At 36.4% G+C, this 24,161-nt stretch overlaps 1 protein-coding gene across 12 annotated transcripts in view; it reads left to right on the top strand.

Annotated features, from left to right (window-relative positions):
* The window catches only part of ESCO1 (establishment of sister chromatid cohesion N-acetyltransferase 1), an 82,488-nt gene that overhangs the window by 48,543 nt on the left and 9,784 nt on the right, over positions 1 to 24,161 (top strand). For 6 of the 12 annotated variants that reach the window (XM_029922990.1, XM_029922993.1, XM_029922991.1 and 3 more), the window contains 4 exons: positions 11,546 to 11,635; positions 15,748 to 15,891; positions 17,699 to 17,886; positions 22,556 to 23,762. In XM_029922990.1, coding sequence (XP_029778850.1) covers positions 11,546 to 11,635; positions 15,748 to 15,891; positions 17,699 to 17,886; positions 22,556 to 22,703 — 570 coding nt within the window. In that variant the 3' untranslated portion in view covers positions 22,704 to 23,762. Of the gene's footprint in view, positions 1 to 10,876; positions 11,001 to 11,545; positions 11,636 to 15,747; positions 15,892 to 17,698; positions 17,887 to 22,555; positions 23,763 to 23,798; positions 23,875 to 23,949; positions 24,047 to 24,161 lie in introns of those variants that run through there. The other 6 variants (XR_003902929.1, XR_003902930.1, XM_029922996.1 and 3 more) reach the window with 4 other exon arrangements.

Here is a 24,161-nt window from a genome sequence, read left to right on the forward strand (position 1 = left end):
TATATATAATTTTAATGTATGTGTATTTGAGACATGATGAGTATTATTTAATAGTTGTTTCTGGAAGTGGCAACATTTTGAATAATTTTGAACCATTTCAGATATCTTGGTGAAATTAGTAATTTAGTGTTTGGTGTTTACCTATATCTGAAATGGAACCTATTTTTTTCTATACATGTTACCTTCAGTACTGTACACTCACACTAATAAGACCTCCAGGATATCTGAACTGAGATCTCCAATTCATTTCACATAGATTCTTATATAAGCAACAGATGTTGGACTTTTTAAAAGATCTTCATTGGCTTCAGTTAAATTCTTACCCTTATCTTTGGTTGAAGGGTTCATGTTCATTGTTTCATTTATCCAGTTACCTCTAGGCAAGATAGGTAGAGTTTTCCTTTTTTTTTTTTTTTTTTTGTCTTTTTACTGTGGTGATCCTTTATATTCCTTATTTCATCTGCCATTGTCACACACACACATACCCTTCTGTTACTTAACTAAATGCCATGTAAGTTGTGTGGACATGGAGTATCAATAACTAGATACTGATTTATTTTTTGAAATTTGTACTTTTCCTATTTTACTATATTAATATCCTTACAACTTAAATAGTTCTGTCAGATAGCAGAATTATAGGATACTATGGGGCCAAAACATTTTATTTAACATACATAAATTTGGTAGAAGTTAAAATGAGTTCTCATTTTACATCATTTGATTCTTGTGATCGCTTTTATAAAATTATAAAAAGAGTAGGTTTAAAAGACTTAATTCTTCATCTGAAGGGGACTTCTTAATTTCTGAGAGAAAAAGTAAAGAAATTAATCAGGAAATATGTAATCTACTCTTCCCAAGTACTAAGGGAAACTGGTTTATGGAACAAGGTGGAGTCATTACCTTCTAAACAAATTCGGGCTCTTGTGAAGCTATCAAGCAATGTAGCAACTTAGGGAAGATTGACTCCTACCCCAGCCCTACTCCTCCTCCCACCCTATCACCTTGATGGGACAGAGCTGTGGGTTATTTTATTATTTTTGAAATATGCTCAAGAGAAGGAATTGAGTTTAGCAGTTGGCCATCCTTTGCTAACATCAGGATCAGTATTCTTTTGGTGTTTTCAAATGTAGGTATATATAGTCTAAGACTAGAAACTTCTGCAAAACATTGTAGCATTCTTATGTAGTTATGGAGAGAGGATAAAAACATACATGTTATGTGAAGATGTTTTGCTGTGATCACAGCTCTTGATTTCGGGTTGGGACACTAAACATTTATTGGGCACCTAGTAAGGTGATTTAATGGGCAGCTAGTATAGTATTTTTGCCTTAAGCACTTTTTTCCCTTTTTAAGAATTGAGTTATAATTGAAGTTTAATTACTCTTTAAGTGTTTGAGAAGACATCTGATTTTTTTTTAATATTGAATTTATCTGTTTATGTTTCCTAGAGAGAAGCACATAGAAGAGAAGTCATTTGGTGTTCTGGCTTTAATTAATTTTAAATGACAATATTTGGGGACTGGACATAAAGTTTTGTTCTACTTAAGACCATTTAAAAGTAGAATAAGTTAGACTCCAATGAGTTTTTGCTTTAAATTTTAATCAGATGTTTTTAAGAAAATAAATAGCTTTTCCTTTGGGTAAAAATTTTCTCTTAGACATGGTAATAATCTGTGACAGTTAAAAATGACCAAAGACCTTTTTTTTAATGTTTATTTTTTTGAGAGAGAGAGACACACAGAGCACAAGTGTGGGAGTGGCAGAGAGAGAAGGAGACACAGAATCTGAAGCAGGCTCCAAGCTCATGAAACATGAACCATGCGATCATGACCTGAGCCGAAGTCAGACACTTAACCAACTGAGCCACCCAGGTGCCCCTAAAGACCTTTATAAAAGATTAAAATTATATTTAAATTATTTAGTTATCATAGAAGTTGATGCCCACAGAGGCTTATTATTATTATTATTATTATTATTATTAGTTTTGGGTGGCTGAAATATTTTCTTTTTCCTTTTCTCACCTTTTTTGGTTTGGGGGTAGGGGAAAGAATGATGATGCTCTCTATTCTGTCATAGTACCCCATCTGCCTCATTAATACCATGTGAGGAAATGCATTTTACCTAACTTATTAGAAGCTGCTTAGGAAGGAACTTGTTAGTGCTTCAGGGGAAGCCTGGACTCTGGTTTAGTCTTAGAAACATTTCAATTTCCCTTCTTGAACCAAGGTACTGTTTGCTGAAGGTGTGAAGAGAAAGCAGGAAAAATTCCTCTCAGAGCAGTGAGCAATGTTGCCAGGCCTGGAACCTATCCAAGACTCAGTTATAGTTTGAACTTTAAGTAATGTATTTGTGTTCTTTGCAGAGAAAATTCTAACTTAATCCTTTTGTCCTCTATCCTTCCTTATCTCCTTTGAATTAACACCTCTGACTGAATGAATGCTCTATGGAGTGCTCTACTCTCAGGGTATAATATGCTTTGCCTTCAAGGTTAGGAGCAAAGCCTAAAAGAAATGAAAGGTTAACAAGAGATTTATGTAACTATTAAGGCAGTAAGTCAATATTAATTAATTAACTTTAATTATAAATTAGCTTTGCAGCTTAGAAGTGATACTTCGGTAGAGCAGTGAGCAGAAGAGGGGTTTATTTTCATGGGTGAGGAAAAATTAAGACTTGAAGTTTTTTTTTTAATGAACACAAGGCGGTCATTTATGATTGATGGCATAGTATAGCTAATGAGAAAGCTCATTTTTGTGGGAAATAGTGAATTTTTAACTGAATCAGATTTTTGTAGGTAGTAAGACTAGAGAAATGCATCAAATCAGATTGTTACATTTTTATTTCGATGACATTGGGACTTGTCTTTCTGTTCCTTCAGATGTTAAAGATTTTTGAGAATGTGGAATGATACAGTTAAGTTTAAATAATGATCAGATAATATTTTGATGGAGTATAGGGAGAGAAATAACATTTTAGTGACATATAAGGAGAGAGTAGTATGTGTATGTGGTGTGTGTGGTATTGGATTATTATGGCATTGGTAGAAAAGGGGAAAATTCACAACTGAAGGAAGATTTGACAGATTCCTGATTGGCTCTAGAGCCACAATATCCAGCATTGTAATACTAAACTGTCAAAGTAAAAATATTGTTCCTCCTCATGGGAGGGGATAAAAGGTACAGTAAAGGGAATAATAATCAGTGGTATTGTAACAGTGTATGGTGACAGGTGACACCACATTTGTGAGGCTTGCATAATGTATAGGGCTGTTGTATAGGGGTGCCTGTGCGGCTCAGTCAGTGAAGCGTCAGCTCAGATCATGATCTCAGAGTTCATAGGATAGGCCTTGCAACCGCCTCTGTGCTGACAGTTTGGAACCTACTTGGGATGCTGTCTCTCCTTCTCTCTCTGCCCCTACCCCACTCACACTCACTCTCTCTCTCAAATAAATAAACGTAAAAAAAAAAAAAATAGAGTTAAAAAAAATTACCCAGTAACTCTTTCTGAGTCTTTAATTTCTTTTATGTGAAATTTGAATACATATTACTTTATTTCTATATACTTTTTCTGTATTCCTTTTGAAGGTGATTAGGAAAAAGGAAACTGGGTGTTAAAGAGAAGTAAATAGAGCAGGAATAGAGATTTTAAAATCTTGGGGATGGAAAAGGGATCCGTAGCAAAGTAGCACTGGCCCTTAGAACTGCACTCTGGCATCACTGTGGAATAGGAGCAGGTATATTTGTAGGAGGGACTGAGAGGTCAGAGAATGGTCTGAGTTTTATTGAGTGTCTCTGCTTAAATTAGGGTTATCATACTGTGTTGAAAGCTGAGAAATAGTCTTTAGAAACAGGAATTTGTTACTTAAAAATTATCAAACATTTTACATCATTTGTTTCTCTCTTTCCTGATCCTGATTTTTAATTTTTCTACTTTGTTTCATCTTTAAAAAATTTTTCTTACTGTTTACTTTTGAGAGGGGGGAGGGGCAGAGAGCGAGAGCGAGAGAGAGGGAGAGAGAGAGGGAGGGAGGGAGGCACAGAATCTGAAACAGGCTCCAAGCTCTCAGCTGTCAGCACAGAGCCTGCTGCAGGGCTCCAACTCGAACCATGAGATCAACCTGAGCTGAAGTTGGATGCTTTAACTGACTGAGCCACCTAGGTGCCCCCTACTTTGTTGCATCTTAAATACTTAGAATATTGTGGTATATAAATATAGGATGGGAGCAGGATTCCAGATCTTAGAAAATAATTTTGCTTTGGGCCAACGTGGGACTTGATCCCAAGACCCCGGGATCATGACCTGAGCCGAAATCAAGAGTCAGACATTCAACCAACTGAGCCACTCAGGTGCCTCCAATTTTCCAACTAAAAAAAGATTTAAAAAAAATGTTTGTTTTTGAGAGAGAAAGAGAGACAGTGTGAGTGAGGGAGGGCAGAGAGAGAGGGAGACACAGAATCTGAAGCAGGCTCCAGGCTCTGTGCTGACAGCTCAGAGCCTGATGCGGGGCTCGAACTTACTAACCGTGAGGTCATGACCTGAGTCATGAAACTCAACTGGCTGAGTGACCCAGGTGCCCCCAATTTTTCAATTTTTTGTTTTTTGGTCTTTATTTTATTTTGAGATAGAGAGGCAGAGAGTGAGCAGGGAGGAGCCGAGAGACAGGGAGACACAGAATCTGAAGCAGGCTCCAGGCTCTGAGCTGTCAGCACAGAGTCCAATGCGGGGATCAAACTCATGACCTGAGCCGAAGCTGGATGCTTAACCGACCGAGCCACCTAGGCGCCCCTCAGAGTCCATAGTTTTTATTAGGGTTCACTCTTGTGTTGCACATTCCTTGGGTTCTGAAAAATGTCTAATGACCTGTATCTACCATTATAGTATTGTACAGAGTAGTTTCACTGCCCTCTGTTCTCTTCCTATTTATCCTTGGCTTCCCTACTGACCCATGGTAATTACTAGTCATCTTCACTGTCTTCAGAGTTTTACCTTTTCCAGAATGCTATATAGTTGGAATCATACAGTATTTGGTTTTCTTCATACTGAGTTCTTCCACTTAGTAATATGCAGTTAAATATCCATGTCTTTTTATGGCTCATTTCTTTTTAGTGCTGAATAGTATTCTGTTGTCTGCATGTACCATAGTTCGTTTATCCATTCATTTATTGAAGGATATCTTGATTGCTTCCAAGTTGTGTCAGTTTTGAATAAAGTTGCTATAAATATCCATGTACAGGTGCAGGCTTTTGTGTAGAGGTAAGTTTTCAGCCCCTTTTCATAAATACTAAGGATATGGTTGTTGGATTGTATGGTAAGAGTAAGTTTAGTTTTGTGAGACTGCCAAACTGTTTCCCAAATTGACCCTGCTAGTCCCAGCAGCAATGAATGAGATTTCCTGTTGCTCCATGGCCTTGCCAGAGTGTGGTATTGTCATTATTCTGGGTTTTGGCAATTCTAATAGGTGTGTAGTGGTATCTTGTTTTCATTTGCATTTCCCTGAAGACTTATGATGTGGCGCATTTTTCATATGCTTATTTGCTATCTGTATGTCTTCTTTGGTAAGGTGTTTGTTCAGGTCTTTGGCCCACTTTTTAGTACAAGTGTTTGTTTTATCATTGTTTTAAGAATTCTTTGTATCTTTTTGGATAGTAGTCCTTATTAACTACCCTTATAAATATTTTCTCCCAGACTATGGCTTCTCTTCTCATGCTTTTGATGGTGTCTTTTGTAGAGCAGAAGTTTTTAGTTTTAATTTTAATCAAGTGCAGCTTATCAGTTCTTTCTCCCATGGATGTGCTTTTGGTGTATCTAAAAAGACATTGCCATATGGAAGGTTATCTGGATTTCTTCTTTGTTATTTTCTAGGAGTTTTACAGTTTTTCTTGTTACATTTAGGTCTGTGATCCATTTTGAGTTAATTTTTGTGAACGGTGTGATGTATGGTATCTAGATCCATTTCTTTTTCTTGCATGTGATTTTCCAGTTGTGCCAGCACATTTGATGAAAAGACTGTCTTGTCCCTGTTGTGTTGCTGTTGCTATTTTATCAAAGATCAGTTGACATGTAGGTTTATTTTAGGGCTCTCTGTTTTGTTCCACTGATCTGTTTGTTTCTTTTTCACCAGTACCAAACTGTCTTGATTACTGTAGCTTTATGGTAAATCTTTTCTTAAAATGTTTTATTTATTTTTGAGAGACAGAATGTGAATGGGGGAGGGGCAGAGAGAGGGAGATAAAAATCCGAAGCAGGCTCCAGTCTTTGAGCTGTCAGCGCAGAGCCCAGTGCGGGGTTTGAACCTGCGAACTGCGAGATCATGACCTGAGCTGAAGTCGGACACTTAACCGACTGAGCCACCCAGTCACTCCTATAGTAAGTCTTTTTTTAAATGATTGATTTTCTTTTTTTTTTTAATAAAAGTTTTTTCTTAAATGTACAGTAGAATCTAAGAAACACTTCATTCTAACTGTAGATGGCAACAGCTGCTATGACCAGGAATCCAGATGTTTAAACAGGAATGGAAATAAGGATCGCCATTGCTTCAGACACAAGGAGCAATTTACTTTTTGCCAGATTTCTTAATTCCACCTGTGGCCAGGGAACCCTTCCCTATGGCCTTTGTTTTAGCTCCTTGAGTTTCTTCTACTCCTCTTTCTATTTCTGCTTGAATGCTGTATCTTGTCCATCTCCTGGGCCTGCTTCAGGGACTTACTCCTTGCCACCTTCACAGCCTGTATCGTGCCTGCACCCCTCTCCCAGACTTTGCCACTGGAAGGGGTCTGGGTGTGAGGTAGCGTCAGTCTTCTGACTGTTCCTCTCCTTCAGTATCGTGCTGGCTGTTCAACCCCTTTGCTTTTTCATATAAATTTTACAATCATTTTGTCAGTATCCACAAAATAACTTGCTGAGGTTTTAACGGAGATTACATTGAATATCAATGTATTCAGGAAGAACTGACCTCTTGACAGTATTTAGCTTTGTGGTCTGGTCTCAAAAATTTTTACACACTGCATTGGAATTTATGCAGTTTTTTATACTTTCTGCCTTGGGTAGCTGTCAAAATTGACTTTCATTTATGAAGACTTATGATTTTGAAAAGAGATGGTTTTAAAAATTATTTCAGTACATAACAATTCTTAAACTTGGCTGTTGAAATAAAATGTTTTTTCAAATTGCATTAGTACTTATTTTTAAAATTTTTGTTGAAATGCAACATATAAAGAAAAGTACACAAACAATGAATACACGGGTTAACATGGTATGTTTTGACAAAGTCAACACCCATCTGACAAGAAACATTACTGGCATTCCAGAAGCCCTTTGTATCCCCATTACATTCCTTTTTCTTACCTCAGGTCTAACTGCTTTGCTTATTACTAGATTTGCTTTGTGCTTATTTTTCACTTCTTTTTTGTTTTGAATGTTCATTTTTTGATTTTGAGAGAGAGAGCATGTGTGCATGTGAGCCAGGGAGGTGCAGAGAGAGAGAGAGAATACCAAGCAGACTCCGTGCTGTCAGCGCAGAGCCCAACACAGACAGGACTTGATCCCATGAACTGTGAGATCATAACCTGAGCTGAAATCAAGAGTTGGATGCTTCCCAGTTATTTGACTGACTGAGCCACCCAGACACCCCTATTTTTCACTTCTGAATAAATGATGCTTGAGCAAGCCTTAGGCTATTGGTAGTGTTTTGACGATGGGTGGTTTGAAGTTTCCAAAATAAAAAGTCTAATGCAACACACACATACACTAATGAATGCCCATGAACTTATCATCCAGCTTTAGTAATTAACAGTTCATGGACATCTTCTTTTACTCAGCCTTCCCAGTTATTTTGAAATGATCCCTGGTGTCACATTATCATTTTAATAGCTATTTTAATATCTGTATTTCTAAAAGATGAAAAGATTACTATTTTTTTTACCATAAAAGTTATTTTCTTTAAGTTTGTGTATTCTTTTGAGAGAGCGCGAGTGAGCACACATGAATAGGGGAGGGGCAGAGGGTGAATTCCAAGTAGGCTCTGCACCATCAGCACAGAGCCCAATTCAGTGCTCGAACCCATGAACTGCGAGATCACGACCTGAAATGAAGTTAAGAACTGGATGCTTAAATGACTGAGCCACCCAGGCACTTCTGCCATAAAAGTTATTTAAAGAATGTAACTACACTTTTTAATTTAAAAAAATTTAAAAAATTTTTAAATGTTTTATTTATTTTTGAGGTAAGGAGAAAGAGCAGGGGAGGGAGAGAGAGAGAGAGACAGGATCTAAAGCAGGCTCTGTGCTGACAGCAGAGCCCGATGGAGGGCTCAAACCCATGAGCCGTGAAATCATGACCTGAGTCGAAGTTGGATGCTTAACTGACTAAGCCACCAGGTGCCCCAAGCATAACCACATATTTATTTTTTAAAATATTTTTAACGTTTATTCATTGTTGAGAGAGATAGAGCATGAGTGGGGGAGGGGCAGAGAGAGAGGCAGACACAGAATCCGAAGCAGGCTCCAGGTTCCAAGTTGCCAACACAGAGCCTGACGCGGGGCTTGAACTCACAGACCATGAGATCATGACCTGAGCTGAAGTCAGACCCTCAACTGACTGAGCCACCCAGGTGCTCCATAACCTCACCTTTAAAGAACAATCAATTAATGCCTTACTATCAGGGATTCTCTTAGAGTTCAAAGCTCCCCAAATATAATTCTCTATACTGTTTGTTTATTTGAATTAAGATCCATATATTGGCATTCATTGGCATGTTTCTTAAGTCTCCATTATTCTGAAGGTTCTCCCTCTGTCTTTTTTATTCTTGCGGTATTGGTAATCTTTTCAAAAGCTGGTTGGTTGTTGGTTTTATTTCTCAGGGTATTTTTTTTGCTGGTATTCTTCAACCTTTTTATGAATGTGATGAAGTTTGGCGTATAATTTACATACCTTCAAGTGCACAGATCTTGGTGAATTTTGATAGTTGTATACATCAGTGTATCCACTGCTTAATGTATTTTGTTTTCAGTTTATATCCTTTTTTAAATGGAAAAAGAGGAGAAATCCTTTTCATTCTTTAGATTCTAAAGTTTAGAGTAAAGTACAGTGTCCAGGAACAAAAAATAATCATTGATTGCAATTAGGAATATAAAGCTTTCTGTTTTTTACAGCCAGATGGGTGAATTAAGAAAATTTGGGGTTTGGAAAAATATTACTTGCTACCAGAGGGATATATGTAACATTTTAGAGCTAAACGTGAGAAGTGTAAATACACCGCATTAGAATTTGTATCTTTGCGGAAAGCTGTGGCTGTTTGGTTATTCCTCTAAGTTGCATGTACCCTTTCCCCATAACTTTCACCTCTGCCTCAGTTTCAGGCAACAATCTAAACTTTATTTAAAGTCAGGAGGGTCATGTGATTATTAACTCCAGGAAAGAGTTGCTGTTGAGACATATAAATGTCTTGAATATGTTATTTTACAGACATTAGCCTACTTGGTTCTTTCATCTGTCTATGGTTTGAATTTATTGTTGTATTTAACTTTGGGGACTTCATTAACTTGCGTTTTCTTAGAGTAGGGCACTGATCTTAGTTTGATATCATTCTTAAGGTAGAATGGAGGTTACTGAGTGGCCACTCTGTGTGAGGAATTATCTTAAATACAACCCTCTTAATAAGCAGCTAAGTGATAGAGGTGATTACAGCCATTTGTACGTAGCCTAGATCTGGAAATAGAATTTGTGATTTGCACAAGTTATATAGCTAGTAACTACCAAGAACAGGGCTTTAAACCCTGAACTTTTACTCCAGAACCATTGAACAGTTTTCACTAAAATACAGTCTTTAGGAGTATTAGAAACCTAAGAAATAGCAACTCTGTCCTTGGCAAATTCTTGCTGCTTATATGTACATGAAGAAACAGTCATATTTAAAACATAAAATTATGTCAAATCCAGTTGTGATAGAATTTTCTGCATGAATGTGCAAGTCTCAAATTGTTTCAAGAGAAAGTTTTACACCAAAAAGTCAGTAAAACCAAATAATTTGTCTAGTGCCTATGGTGCAATAGAATGACATTAGACGAGTATTTTTGTTTTAAAGGTAATAGGTGAATTTATCAAATTTTCTTTCGATTAAATTGAACTCAGGAACTATGACTTTCTTATAAATGAGGTTACTTAAATTTTCTAGTTTTTCATTGAATTTATAGTTTAACCTTTAGGTTGAAAAGTCTCTTTTTTCATTTTTATGGAAAGTGGATTTATTTTCAAAGGCTTTTTCCTAAATTAACATAGTAATATAAATTTGTTTTTAAAGAGATGATGTCTTTTATACTCTTGAAAAATTGCTTACCTAAATTCAGATTTAATTTCTAACTTGAAAAAAAATGACTTCTGTGTCTGTTGTTTCTGCTTCTTTTCAAATCTTGAGAACCTTTTAACCAATTATAATTATAATCACCTGCAGTTTACTTTATCTTTGGGTACTCTGTTTTTAAACAGACTTCAAATTATTGCATTTACTGATCTTATTACTAAACTTTTTGTCCCCAAGATCCTGCCCCTCTCCTAAAAACCCATTCTAAATTGTTCAACAGAAAATCAGCCTACTTTCAGACTTGCCATAGTATTTAAAAAAATGTAGTTGCTTTTTTCTTGGTTTTATTGAGCTTTCATAGTCTATCATGGTTTTCTCAAATAGAAGTACATACTGCTTCTTGAAAGGCCCCTCCCCCCCTTTTTTTACATGTAAAGTTGGTTGGGTAAGGCAAATGGAACAACCAGTTAAGCTCACCCTTCTGTACTTATTATTAACTACACAGCTCCTAGTTGTAACCTCTGGTTCAGTCCCATCTTACTAGATTTAAGTGGCTTTTGTTTTGTTTTTTTTTTCATGCAGGTTCTGCTCATTAATCACCATGAGTGTGGATCTGAAGAAGAGTTTATTACCTCTCTTTTTTTGAGTATGTTTAACTTCAGATACACACAACGTAGCTCCTCCTTCCCTATTAGATTCTTAGAAGGTAGTTATATTTTTATAGTCTCCTTCTTGTGACTTTGATAGTTGTGATCAATAAGAATAAAAACTATTCCTTACTACATATTGGGCTACTGCATGCAAATCAGTTCATTTAAAACCTCCTGGAGGTCTTTGGCATGCCAGACATAAAACCATGAGTGTTTGTTTGTGGAGGTAACCATGTTCCAAAAGGAATTTAAGAGTTCTTTTATCAAGCAACTGGGAGAGGTCTCTTTAAGGCTCTGAGAATCACTTATTTTAAGGGGCTTGCTTTTGGTGTGTGATTTTCAAGATTAATTTAAAATGGGCAATGATAAATTAAAAATATTCTTGTGGTATTAGATTTCTGAATGAGTAGTATAGAGAAGTTAGCTTGTATTGTACCCATTGTATGCTTAACAAAATAGCTGATTTATCATGTCTTACTAAACATTAATGAGAATATTTTTCCATGTTTGCAATTTTTAACACTGCAGTATATTTTTCTTGTACATCACTGTGATGAATGAAAATGGTAACATAAAATTCATTCATGTTTTTTATATCTAGGGTTGGAAAAAAGAAAGAATTCTGGCCGAATATCCTGATGGCAGGATAATAATGGTACTTCCTGAGGACCCAAAGTATGCTCTGAAAAAGGTAAATTTCCAGTGAAATTTTATGTAGAATGGATAACGTAATTTTGTAGACAGTTTTAACAGGATAATACATTATTGGCATAGCATGTTGAAACACCAAAAAATAAGCATTTATGGGATAAAGAAAACAACCTTACTGAAAAATTATGCATTAATCTTCTAATGCATTTAGATATGTGAAATAAACTTTTAGTAAATTGAGTACCATATTATCAGTAAATTGAGCGATGATATAAAAGGCTCGCTAGTTTATGATGCTAGTTAATTAAAATTTGAATGACTTCAAAAATTAAAATTAACAGTGATAAAGTTTCATGTTGAGAGTAAATTTTTATTTTTATTTTTTGAAGTTTATTTACTTATTTTGAGAGAGAGAGAGCAAGCAAGGGAGGGGCAGAGAGAGAGAGGAAGAGAGAGAGTCCCAAGCAGGCTCTGCATTGTCAGTGTGTAGCTCAGTGCGGGGCTTGAGCTCACAAACTATGAGATCATGAACTGAACCAAAATCAAGAGTCAGATGCTTAACTGACCAAACCAGCCAGGCACCCCAAGAGTCCATTTTTAAATAAAAGCTTATTCCAGAAAGAGGATATAATAATCTGACATTAAATATGAGGTAATCATATAATGTTAAGAGAAAAAAAGATATATTCTGATGTATAGTTATAATGTAGAAAACTTAAAAAGATCCTCTTACCTAGTGTGAACAAGGTTTTAGTCCAACTTAGAATTCCATACCTTGACGGTTCAGAGAAGTAAACCAGAGATATAACAAAGTCTGGAATCATTCTATCAAGTGTCTTAAAATGAAAATATTAATTATGTTTTCAGATAATATACTCAATGTTTTTTTTAGTCTCCACATGCTTTTTCAGAAGTACCTTGTAATATATAGCAATGGGTCCAGTTGTCTGCCTGAAAATCTTAATTTCACTGAGCTATGTCCAAAATGTCTAGAAGATTCAAGGAAAATGATTTATTTATGCCTTTTTTTTAGATTAACAATTAGACTTCTAAATTTAGGGTAACTTGGGGCGCCTAGGTGGCTCAGTTGGTTAAGCATCTGAATTCGGCTCAGATCATGGTCTCGCAGTTTGTGAGTTTGAACCCCACATCAGGTTCTTTGCTGACTACTCAGAGCCTGGAGCCTGTTTCGCATTCTGTCTCCCCCTCTCTGCCTCCCCTGCTCACACTCTGTGTTTCTCTCACTATCAAAAATAAATATTATGTTGTTTTTCTAAGTTTAGGAAAACTTCACTTGAAAGGGAGGTTGAAAGAAACACTTTAACCCTATTTGAAAATGTAGCTAATATTTTACTTTATCTTGTTGTTTTTGACTTTTCAGATACCCTGTATTTATGAATAGACAATCCCAGATAACCAAATAAGTCCCCATACTACCACGGCCTAATAATATAGACCATAGCATTTAGAATGACATAACCATGCCACCTATTTTGTATTTGAAATATTGATGCTTGTCATAAAAACAAATATTTGTTAATATTTGATTAGTGACTGACTAAATGAAAATTAGTAATTTTTGGAATTCCACCCGTTACCGTTTGGAAATGAACAGTTGCTACATCACCAAATGTAGCATTTAGACTCTTTTTCTTTTTTTTATTAACATTTAAAAAAATTTTTTTTCATTTTTGAGAGAGAGAGAGAGAGAGAGAGAGAGAGCCAGGATGTGAGCAGGGGAGGGGGAGAAAGAGAGGGAGACACAGAATCCGAAGCAGGCTGCAGGCCCTGAGCTGTCAGCACAGAGCCCCGACGTGGGGCTCAAACCCATAAACTGTGAGATCATGACCTGAGCTGGTCAGCCCCTTAACCGACTGAGCCGCTGACGGCACCCCTAGACTTTTCTTAACTAAGAGTATTCAGTAAATGAGAACTTCCTCATTTTAGTTTCTCAGGGCAGAATCTTAGTAACAATGCAGTATGTTACTAGTTAGTATCCCATAATCGGTTAAAAAAGAAAATCTAAGGAATTTTGAGTCATTTGCCTTTAGGAACTGAAATATGAGTTGTATTATGGGCTGTTCTAGGGTTAGAAGGACTTGAGTTTTCATCCCTGAGTAAAGGATGGATGACATGGTATTCCACCTGTCAGAGGTATAAAGACTTAATGCTCCTAAGGTGTTATTTTCATTTTATTATTTTTTATAGTTAACATTTAATTAGTTTTGGACAGATTTTACCAATGTCAGCGCACACTATCATTTCACAGGCTCAACACTCTTCTGCATTCGTTATTTTACCACAATTCCATTCTTTTTTTTTTTTAATGTTTATTATTAAGACAGAGAAAAACAGAGCATGAGTAGGGGAGGGGCAGAGAGGGAGGGAGACACAGAATCTGACAGACTCTAGGCTTCAAGCTGTCAGCAGAGCCCTATGCAGGGCCCGAACCCACGAACCGCAAGTTCATGACCTGAACCAAGTAGGCCGCTTAACTGACTGAGCCACCCAGGCGCCCCCTATTTTCATTTTAAACTTAGTAACACAAATGAGTATTTGTTAGACTGAATATTTGCATTTTTAAGTGTTTATTTTTGAGAGCGCCTGAGCAGAGAAGGGGCAGAGAAAAGGGAGAGAGAGAATCTGAAGCAGGCTCCATACTGTCAGTGCAGAGTTCATTGTAGGGCTGAATCCCATAAACCATGAGATCATGACCTAAGAAATCAAGAGTCAGATGCCTAAACCAACTGAGCTACCCAGGTGCCTCTTGCATTTTTATTTTTTAACCTGGGAAAGAATATTTGAGTACTTGTAAAAGCCTGAGTGCCTACAAGAGCTCGAGGTTACCATATTTGACCTTGACCACAGTTCTAGGAGGTAAACTAAAAGAAGCACAGTTTGATGTCATATTAGTATTAAGAATTCAAATCTTGGGGGCCTGGGCGGCTAAGTCAGTTAAGCGTTTGGCTTTGGCTCAGGTTATGATCTCACGGTTTGTGGATTCAAGCCCCACGTTGGGCTCTATGCTGACAGCTCGAAGCCAGGAGCCTGCTTCAGATTCTGTACCTCCCTCTCTCTCTGCCCCTCCCCTGCTCGCGCTATCTCTTGTCTCTCAAAAATAAACAAAAAAAATTTTTAAAAAGAATTCAAATCTCTGCTCCTTGGTTTTCTACTTGCCCAATATCTGACATGGGAAAGTTACCTTTGAATTTTCTTCCTTGCATATGTAAAGCGAGGAACCATAGACTTCCAAGAGATGTTGGATTTAAGTAAGATAATATCTATAAAGTGCTTTACATAATATCTGGCCAGTGGTTGATAAGGAATAAACACGTGTTTCCTCTCTTCTCACTTCCATTTTACTGATGAGAGTACTAATTAAGGCTTGGAAAGAAAAGTGGCTTCCAGGGCAAGATTCCAGTGAAGTTCTCTCTAATTCTCAAACCCATGATGCTTCTAATGGGAAGCCTTGAGATTCTTATTGTCCATCATCGGCGCTCTCACTGTTTTTGTTCATGTTATTTATTTATTTAAAAAAAATTTTTTTTAACATTTATTTATTTTTGAGAGATAGAGAGACAGAGTGTGAGTAGGAGAGGGCAGAGAGAGAGGGAGACACAGAATCCGAAGCAGGCTCCAGGCTCCGAGCTGTGAGCCCAGAGCCCGACATGGGACTTGACCTCACGAACCGCGAGATCATGACCTGAGCCGAAGTTGGCTGCTCAACCAACTGAGCCACCCAGGCACCCCTGTTTTTGTTCTTTAGACTGCTGGTCTTGGCATTATTGTCCAGTTCTTTCCTCATTTTGCACATTGTTCCACAGGCCTTGAAAAAAATTAGGTCAGCATAATCATTCCAAAGAAGTTTTTTTTTTTAACTTAAAAATTTTTTTATTTTTATTTATAGAGTAGGAGCAGAGAGAGAGAGAGAGAGAGAGAGAGAGGAGAGAGAGAAACTTATATAGGCTCTCTTGCTCAGTGCAGAGCCCAACATGGGGCTTGATTCCTTGAGCCACCCAGGCGCCCCCTTCCCCCCACAAGGAACTCTTTAAACAATGTCCTAATATACTCAACTTACTGAATTGTAATAGTATATTTTTACATTTATACATTGCTTTTATTGTTACAAAAAATACTTTCTTTATTTGGCAGGTTGACGAGATTAGAGAGATGGTTGATAATGACTTAGGTTTCCAACAGGCTCCACTAATGTGCTATTCCAGAACTAAAACACTTCTCTTTATTTCTAATGACAAAAAAGTAGTTGGCTGCCTAATTGCAGAACATATCCAGTGGGTAAGTGACTTTTAAAGAGTGTTCATATGTAGTTTGGTATCTAAAGAGTTTACTGTGTAATCTTAAATAACATAATCCTGGTAAATTTAACAACATTTGATGTAAGGAAGCATGTAAATGTCAGAATTCCTGTGTGAAATTTTTTATTAAGTGGAACTATATCTGGCAGGAGAATTAGTTTCTCAAGTTAATATATAAAATAAAATTTTTATAACTCAAAAGTACCTTAAAATTTTGTTGAAGAAGTTTCCATGTTGGATTCTAATGTATGCCTCAGTCCCTATAGCACTGGAAGAAAGCAAAGGTTGGCAAACTGTTGCCCAAGGCAAAACCCAACCTGTTTTTGGAAATAAAAGTTTACTGTAAAATAGTGATGTCAATTTGCTTACATATTGTCTGTGGCTGGTTTCACACTACAGAGACTGAGGTGAGTAGTTGCAGCAGAAGTCAGGTGGCCTACAGAGCCTAAAAGACTACCTGGTTCTTTATAAAGAGTTGCTCATCCCCAGAGTAGATCACCACTTCTTTGGTTGAGCATTCGGTAAGAATTTAGTTTGTGTTTAGGATCCAAATTGTACAAAAACTAAGTTAAAAAATCACCTTTAAAGGGATATGCTCACATTGGGTAAGTTATGTACTAACAGACCAACTCAGGAGAACAGAAGATTCTGGACTCTAATCATGCTCATTGAAAGAAGGTATACCTTATTTGAATTGTCTTTCTTTAGCTGAGTTTTTTTCATTAACTCATTGCATATTGGATTTGACTTTCGTTCAGTTGGTGTCTTTTAGTATGTTAATAGTTGCCTGCAAATGTGTGTTTTATTATAAAGTTTTTGAACAAAAGAAAGTCAAAACAAGTCTGCCTGCATTAACTTCTATATGTTAAAAATATTCAGACTTAAATTGTATAGCTTTATGAATCTTGTTTATTTTAACAAAATTGATTTAAATGAATAGCTGATAAAGTAATTTGGGGACATAAATTTGATATGAAATGACTTGTAGAGTTTGCCACGTTGAAATTGAGTTAATTTAGCATAGTACAAACCTTTGTGTTTTCTTTTTTTATTTCAATTCTGCCTAGTTCCACAAATGACTTTTGCAGTGTTTAGAAGATGGTTATGTAATGGATGGTTGTTTGTTTTTATTCTTCATTGTATTGTCTGATTGTACCGTGTCCCATCAGAAGGCTGACTGTTGTCCAAATAGGCTGAAAAAGGAGATACTATGCCTTTTAAAGCACTTTGGTTTTTTTTTTTAAAGAGATGGGAGTGTGGGGAAAGCAGCATTTAAATTCTTGATTCTTCTGCCATCCCTATCCCTATTCCTAGTTCATGCATAGCTGTGAACCCTAAAACTTGGCAGCAGTCACAGAAAGAGTTGCTAACGACTGCAGAGTTCTTCAGGTGTGCTTTTGCTGGTCCTTAGAATATAGGTGGTAGAGAACAAAATAACATTCAGTTGCCATTTTGGGCCAGCCATGATGGCAAGGTATTTTGTATGTATTACCCTATTTAATTTCTCAACAGTTTTCTGAAAGAGGTGATAAATATCTCTAGTTTATAGATGAGAAACTCAAATCTTAATTAGTTAACTCTTCTCATGGTCACCTAAGTAGTAAGTGAACTAGAACAGAATGGAGATTCAGGTTTATTTCCTAAAGTAGGAGTAAAAACATACGTGATCTTCACAGTTTGTTAAGAAGCCAGATACATATAGCAACCTCTTCACTAAGGCTAATACTAGACAATTGCTAATTAATATTGTTATTTCAAATTTTTTCCCTCTAATTTTGATATATTAGGGCTACAGAGTTATAGAAGAGAAACTTCCAGTTATCAGGTCAGAAGAAGAAAAAGTCAGATTTGAAAGGCAGAAAGCCTGGTGCTGCTCAACATTGCCAGAGCCTGCAATCTGTGGGATCAGCCGGATATGGGTATTCAGCATGATGCGTCGGAAGAAAATTGCTTCTCGCATGATTGAATGCCTGAGGTAACTTGATTGTAATTCTTCAAGTCATTTTCTGTTGTTTTAAGATTTCAGCAGATGTTTACTATAAAGATTGGCATTTGGTTAATCTTAAATGTAGAACCCTTATCTTCTTAAGATTTGCATAAGATTGTTGGTGAATTGGATCTGTTTTTTATGTGAAGTTAATCTGAGGGGGAAGAAGCACTATTAAATACCATTAAACCATTTTTACTTACTTGTAACTATATTAGGCCGAAATAACCCACTTATTTCAAACTATGTTCAACATCAGAGAATTTTAAAGAAAATCAAGTAAATGTGAGAAGTTTCTTTTGAAATTTAGCTTTTAGGAAAATTTGTCTTAATTTAAGAATATTATTTGTAAATTATAAAGTCTCACTAGTTTTTATTTTTGCTTTTATTGCTTGATTTTAAATTAAAGGTATATAGGAAAAGACTCCAGTAGATCACATGTTTTATTTTTGTTCTTTTAAATAAAGCACCTTTGCTAACAGATGAATGGAGGTTCAAATTAATCATGCAGATGAGGTTTTAGTGTCCGTCTCTTGTTTTTGTTTATTCCTAGAATCCCTGTCTGCTGTTATCTGTAGGTATAGCTTTCAAATTAATTTATCATTGTGAGATCCTAAGGCTCCAGAAATCTTAGTGCCTTAATGTGTTTCTGGTCTCTTCCTCCTATTTTATTGTAAGTAGTGATCCAGGAGGGCTCCCACACTTTTCATGATGAGAGCCGGCAGGTCTATTTCTAGCTCTTTCAAAACTAAACCTGGAAAATGTAGCTGCTGAAATAATAGTCCTAAATATGAGGACAAAATATTTTTTTTTGTAAGTGAAAAGCAATTTTATTTGTTTTTCTTTAATTATTTTTGTTTATTCACTTAGAGAAAGAGAGAACAAGAGTGAGCACAAGTTGGGGAGGGGCAGAGAGAGAGGGAGAGAGAATCCCAAGCAGGCTCTGCACTGTCAGCACAAAGCATGATGCAGGGCTTGAACTCATGAACGGTGAGATCCTGACCTGAGCCGGTCAGATGCTTAACCAACTGAGCCATCCAGGTGCCCTACCCCTCCTTTAAATCTTATAAATGTAGGTGTTATAACAACCATAAGATGGTTCTAGTTTATAAAAATATTAAACAGTATTAGCCTTTGTATTTGTTCTATGTGATAGTGAGATTGCCACCGTAAGCTTCCTGTTAAAACTGATAGTTTCTATTTTTTAATTTATTGTTTGTTCTTATGTACTCAGTTCACCTTGTTAAGATTACAATGTGAAAATTCTAATAGTCTGTATCTTGGCTAAATAAAAAAAATCTTTAAAAACCTGATTGAGATATAATTACATAGCATAAAATTCATCTATACAGTCAGTGGGTTTTACTATATTCAGAAAGCTGTGCAGCCATCATCACTTTCTAATTCCAGAACATTTCCATCACTGTGCCCCCAAACCCAACCCATTAGGAGTCACTCCTCATTTCCCTCTCCCCGCCCACCTTCTGACAGTAACTAATGTTCTTTTCTATCTGAATGAATTGCCTATTGTGAACATTTCGTATAAATGGATTCCTATAATATATGGCCTTTTGTGACTGGTTTCTTTTATTTAGAATGTTTTCAAGGTTCGTTTGTATTAGCATGTATCTGTGTACTGCATCCCTTTTTTTATTGCCAAATAATCCCCTATGTGTGCATTTACCACCATATTCCATTTATCCATTCATCAGTTGATGGATATCGGGTTGGTTACATTTTCTGGCTACTATGAATAATCTGTGAACATTCATGTACAAATTTTTACGTATTTTTATTTCTTGGTAATTTTTGCATGTTTTTATTTCTCTTGGTGTATACCTAGGAGTAAAATTGTTTGGCCATATAGGAACTATTTGTATAACATTTTGAGGAGCTGCCAAACTGTTTATCAAAGAAGCTACACATTTTACAATCCCTCCAGCCAAATATGAGGCTCCATATCCTCACGCCTGTTATTATCTGTCTTCTTAATTTTAGCTATGCTAATGAGTGTGGAGTGGTATTTCATTTTGGTTTTGATGTACATTTTCCTAATGGCTAATGATGACTATCTTTTCATGTGCTTATTGGCCATTTATATATATATTCTTTAGAGAAATGCCATTTCATCCAGTATTTAAAAAACTTTTTTTTATGTTTGTATATTTTTAAGAGACAGAGACAGGGCATGAGAGGGGGAAGGGCAGAAAGAGAGAGAGAGGGAGACAAAGAATCTGAAGCAGGCTCCAGGCTCTGAGCTGTCAGCACAGAGCCTGATGAGAAATGCCATTTCAAAGCCTATGTCCATTGTTAGCTTTTCTTTTTCTTATTAAATTATAATAGTTCGTTATAGATTCTGGAGAAAAGTCCCTTATCGGATATATTTGATCTGTAGATATATTTTTTAAATGTTTATTTAAATTTTAGTTAGTTAACATATAGTGCAGTATTGGTTTCAGGAGCAGAATTCAGTGGTTCATCTCTTACATATAATATCCAGTGCTCATCATAACAAGTTCCCTTCTTAACACCCATCACCCCCCACCCACCTCCCCACATCAACCCTCAGTTTGTTCTTTGTCCTTAAGAGTCTCTTATGGTTTGTTTCCCTTTCCCTCCCTGCCCCATTCCCCCTATAGTTTTCTGTTTTGTTTCTTAAATTCCACATATGAGTTAAATCATATGGTATTTGTCTGTCTGTATCTCACTCAGCACAGTACACTCTAGCTACATCCATGGTGCTGCAAATAGCAAGATTTCATTGATTTAATGGCTGAGTACTGTTCCACTCTGTAGGTACGCCAACCACTTCTTCATCTGCTCATCCAGCTGATGGGCATGCAGATATTTCTCACCGTCTCTTAGCTGTCTTTTCATCTTTGTATGTCCTTTGAAACACAAAAGTCTAATTCTGAAATCCAAATTATATATCTTTTTCTGTTGTCATTTGTGTTTTTGGTGTCCTAAGAAGCCATTTCCTAGTGCAAGGCCACAAGGATCTATACCTTGCTTTCTTCTAAGACTTCATTGTTTTAGTTCTCACATTTAGGTCTTTGATTCGTTTTAAGTTAACCTGTGTGTATGATGTGAGAGGAGATCCAGCCTCATTCGTTTTTTTCATACGGGCATCCAGTCGTCCCAGCACCCTTTGTTAAACGGACTAGTCTTTTCCATCGAATGGCCTTGGCCCTCGTGTCGGAGATCAGTGATTGTGAGGGTTGATATCTGGACTCTTCAGTTCGGTTCCACTGGTCTGTTCTTACGCCAGTAGTGCATTGTTTTCAGTTCGGTAGCTTTTTAGTGTGTTGCAAAATAAGGAAGTGTGAGTTCTTCAGTTTCAGTTTTGTTCAATTTTAAGATTCTTTTGATGATTCAGTGACTTTTCCATTTTCATAGTTTTAGGACCAGCTTGTTAATTTTTGCAAAACCAGCAATAGATCTGATTCATAAACATGGGTTGTCTTTCGGCTTATTTAAGTTTCCAGGTTTACACTTCTTTTGTTAAACTTATACTCTTTTGATATTGTAAATAGAATTGTTTTTTAAATTTCATTTTGGATTATTAATTTCAAGTGTGCAGAAATCTAATTAAAAAAATTTTTTGAGGGGTGCCTGGGTGGCTCAGTCATTTGAGCGTCCAACTTCAGCTCAGGTCATGATCTCACAGTTCATGGGTTCGAGCCCCACATCAGGCTCTGTGCTGACAGCTAGCTCAGAGCCTGGAGCCTGCTTCAGATTCTGTGTCTTCCTCTCTCTCTGCCCCTGCCCTGATCACACTGTCTCTCTCTGTCTCTCAAAAATAAATAAATGTAAAAAAAAAAAAAAAAAAGTATTGCATTAAAAAAGGTTTTTTTTTTTTAACGTTTATTCATTTTTTGAGAGAGAGAGAGCACAGGCAGGGGAGGGGCACAGAAAGAGGGAGACACAGAATCTGAAGCAGGCTCCAGGTTCTGAGCTGTCAGCACAGACCCGATGTGGGGCTCCAACTCACAACCAGGAAGATCATGACCTGAGCAGAGGTCGGACACTTAACTGACGGAGTCACCCAGGCACCTCCAGTTAATTTTTTAATATTGATCATGTGTCCTTCAACCTTGCAGAATTCCTTTTTATTTAGATCTAATAGTTTTTTTGTGACTTCTGTAGAATTTATGTGTATATAAGATCATATAAAAGTGTCTCCAAAAAGAGGGAGTTTTTTATTTCTTCCTTTCTGATCTACTTTTTAATTTCTTTTCCTTCTCTACTTGCCCTGGCTCGAGCTTGCAGTGAGCACACTATTGAACAGAAGCGGTGCGAGCACAGACGCCTTCCCTGTTCCTGGTCTCTGGGAGGCACTTTTCAGTCTGCACCTTAGTTTTAATGTTCCTTCATGTTCTTTATCAGGTTGAGAAGGTTTCTTCTATTCTGAGTTGTTGAGTGTTTTTTATCATGAAAGATTGTTGAGTAAATGTTTTTAAAACTGTTATTGCTTTCCTAAAAATTTTTTTACCTCACATTATTAATAATCTAGGTGAACCGTTATTTTCAACAGTTTTTAGAACATAAACATTACCTGAAAAGTCTTTCTGGTCAAATTGCATTTTACGGGTTTTTCCAATTTTAATGATAAAAATATTAATTTTTTTACCCTTCCCCCCCCCCATTTTTTTAATAGGAGTAATTTTATATATGGCTCATATTTGAGTAAAGAAGAAATTGCTTTCTCAGATCCCACTCCTGATGGAAAACTCTTTGCAACACAGTACTGTGGCACTGGTCAGTTTCTGGTTTATAATTTTATTAATGGACAGAATAACACCTAAAACAAATGCTTGCCTCTTGCCTGCAGTGCTGGAAGACACCTACTGAAGAGAATGGATTGGTTGCTGACTTTAACCAGGAACTAGGGCCATTTTTATTACAATGAACTCAGGACTGGCGACAACCATAAGGTTGTTCCATTTTCATAAAATTGGAAACAATGCAGTAATACCTTATTATTGTTTTGTTTTTTAAAGAAGATATTTTATTATCTTTTACAGAAATTTATGATTGATGTATTTTATCTATAGTTATTTAGACATGTTTACATGCAGCAGATAATTGTTCATAGTGGACTGAAAACTAATGCAAGGACTATGGTCTCAGTGATAAGTATATTTTGAAGTTCTTAATATGGAAATATACCAGTGTAGCATGGTACTGTATTTTTTTATATTGATCTGCTGATACCAGTTATAGTTTTAAAGATTGTATTTTTACAGAGCAGAAACCAATGTTTTTGAGTTACTATTTCAAGGAGGGTGCAATATTGCATGTTTAGGAATTCTAAAACTAATTCTTAAGGGGTCTGAAATACATTTTGAAGGAATCCCCTCACAAAAGCAAAGTTCCAGATAAGCAGGTAGAATTTGGAATATTGAACAATTTCTTCCATTTCTTTCTTTCCTATTCTTGATGGAGGAGGAAGTGGAAGATGGTATAGAATAGAGGCTTTCCCTCTTGGAGAAGCTTTATCGCAGTGACTACTTAGAAAATACCCTCTAAAGCTTATTATTCTTTCATTCTGGTTTCATTTCTTAAAATAAGTGTTAATAGGGGACTCTTAGGACTACTAACAGATCCCAAAGAGGTTTATAAAAACCTGTGGAATACTTGTAAGCTAACTATGGATGACTTGGTATCTGCTTTGTTACTCCTCAGAAATACTACACTGAGTATATGCCTGCGTTACTGGACTTCATTTTGATACTTGTCTATCCTTCCTAGTGCCCTCTACTTTAAAGGGTTTATATGTTGAAAAACTGCTGTGGCCTTTTATGACCTGTATATAATGTAGAATAAAATAATAAAATACTTGATAGCTTTTTCTAAGTGATAAATGTGATGATAATGTGTTGTCATTTGTTCTTTTTCAGGGAGTTAAATTCAGTACCTTAAAATAGAATTAAAATAATGGTTTCTTAAAAGTTTCACCAGTTTGTCAAAGGATCAGTATGTCAGTAACAACTCTGAACTTGATCTTCAAAAAGCAAAATCCTAACATGAAAATATTCTGATCTTTTAAAGAAGGAGCCTTAGCCCAAGAATGAAGCACCACGGTGGTCTAACATAGATTACTTTTATGAGTGAAATAATACCTTGATTAAAAACCAGCTGAAATTTAGGGCTTTAAATTAGCAGGTGTGTGTTTTATCCCCCGTAGATGTATGCTCTTTCACATTTATAGAGTGGTGTAAGACTCCACTCTGTTTGTAGGGGTGTAAATATTCCCCTTTGAC

Source organism: Suricata suricatta, chromosome 14, assembly GCF_006229205.1.
Source record: "Suricata suricatta isolate VVHF042 chromosome 14, meerkat_22Aug2017_6uvM2_HiC, whole genome shotgun sequence".
NCBI lineage: Eukaryota > Metazoa > Chordata > Mammalia > Carnivora > Herpestidae > Suricata > Suricata suricatta.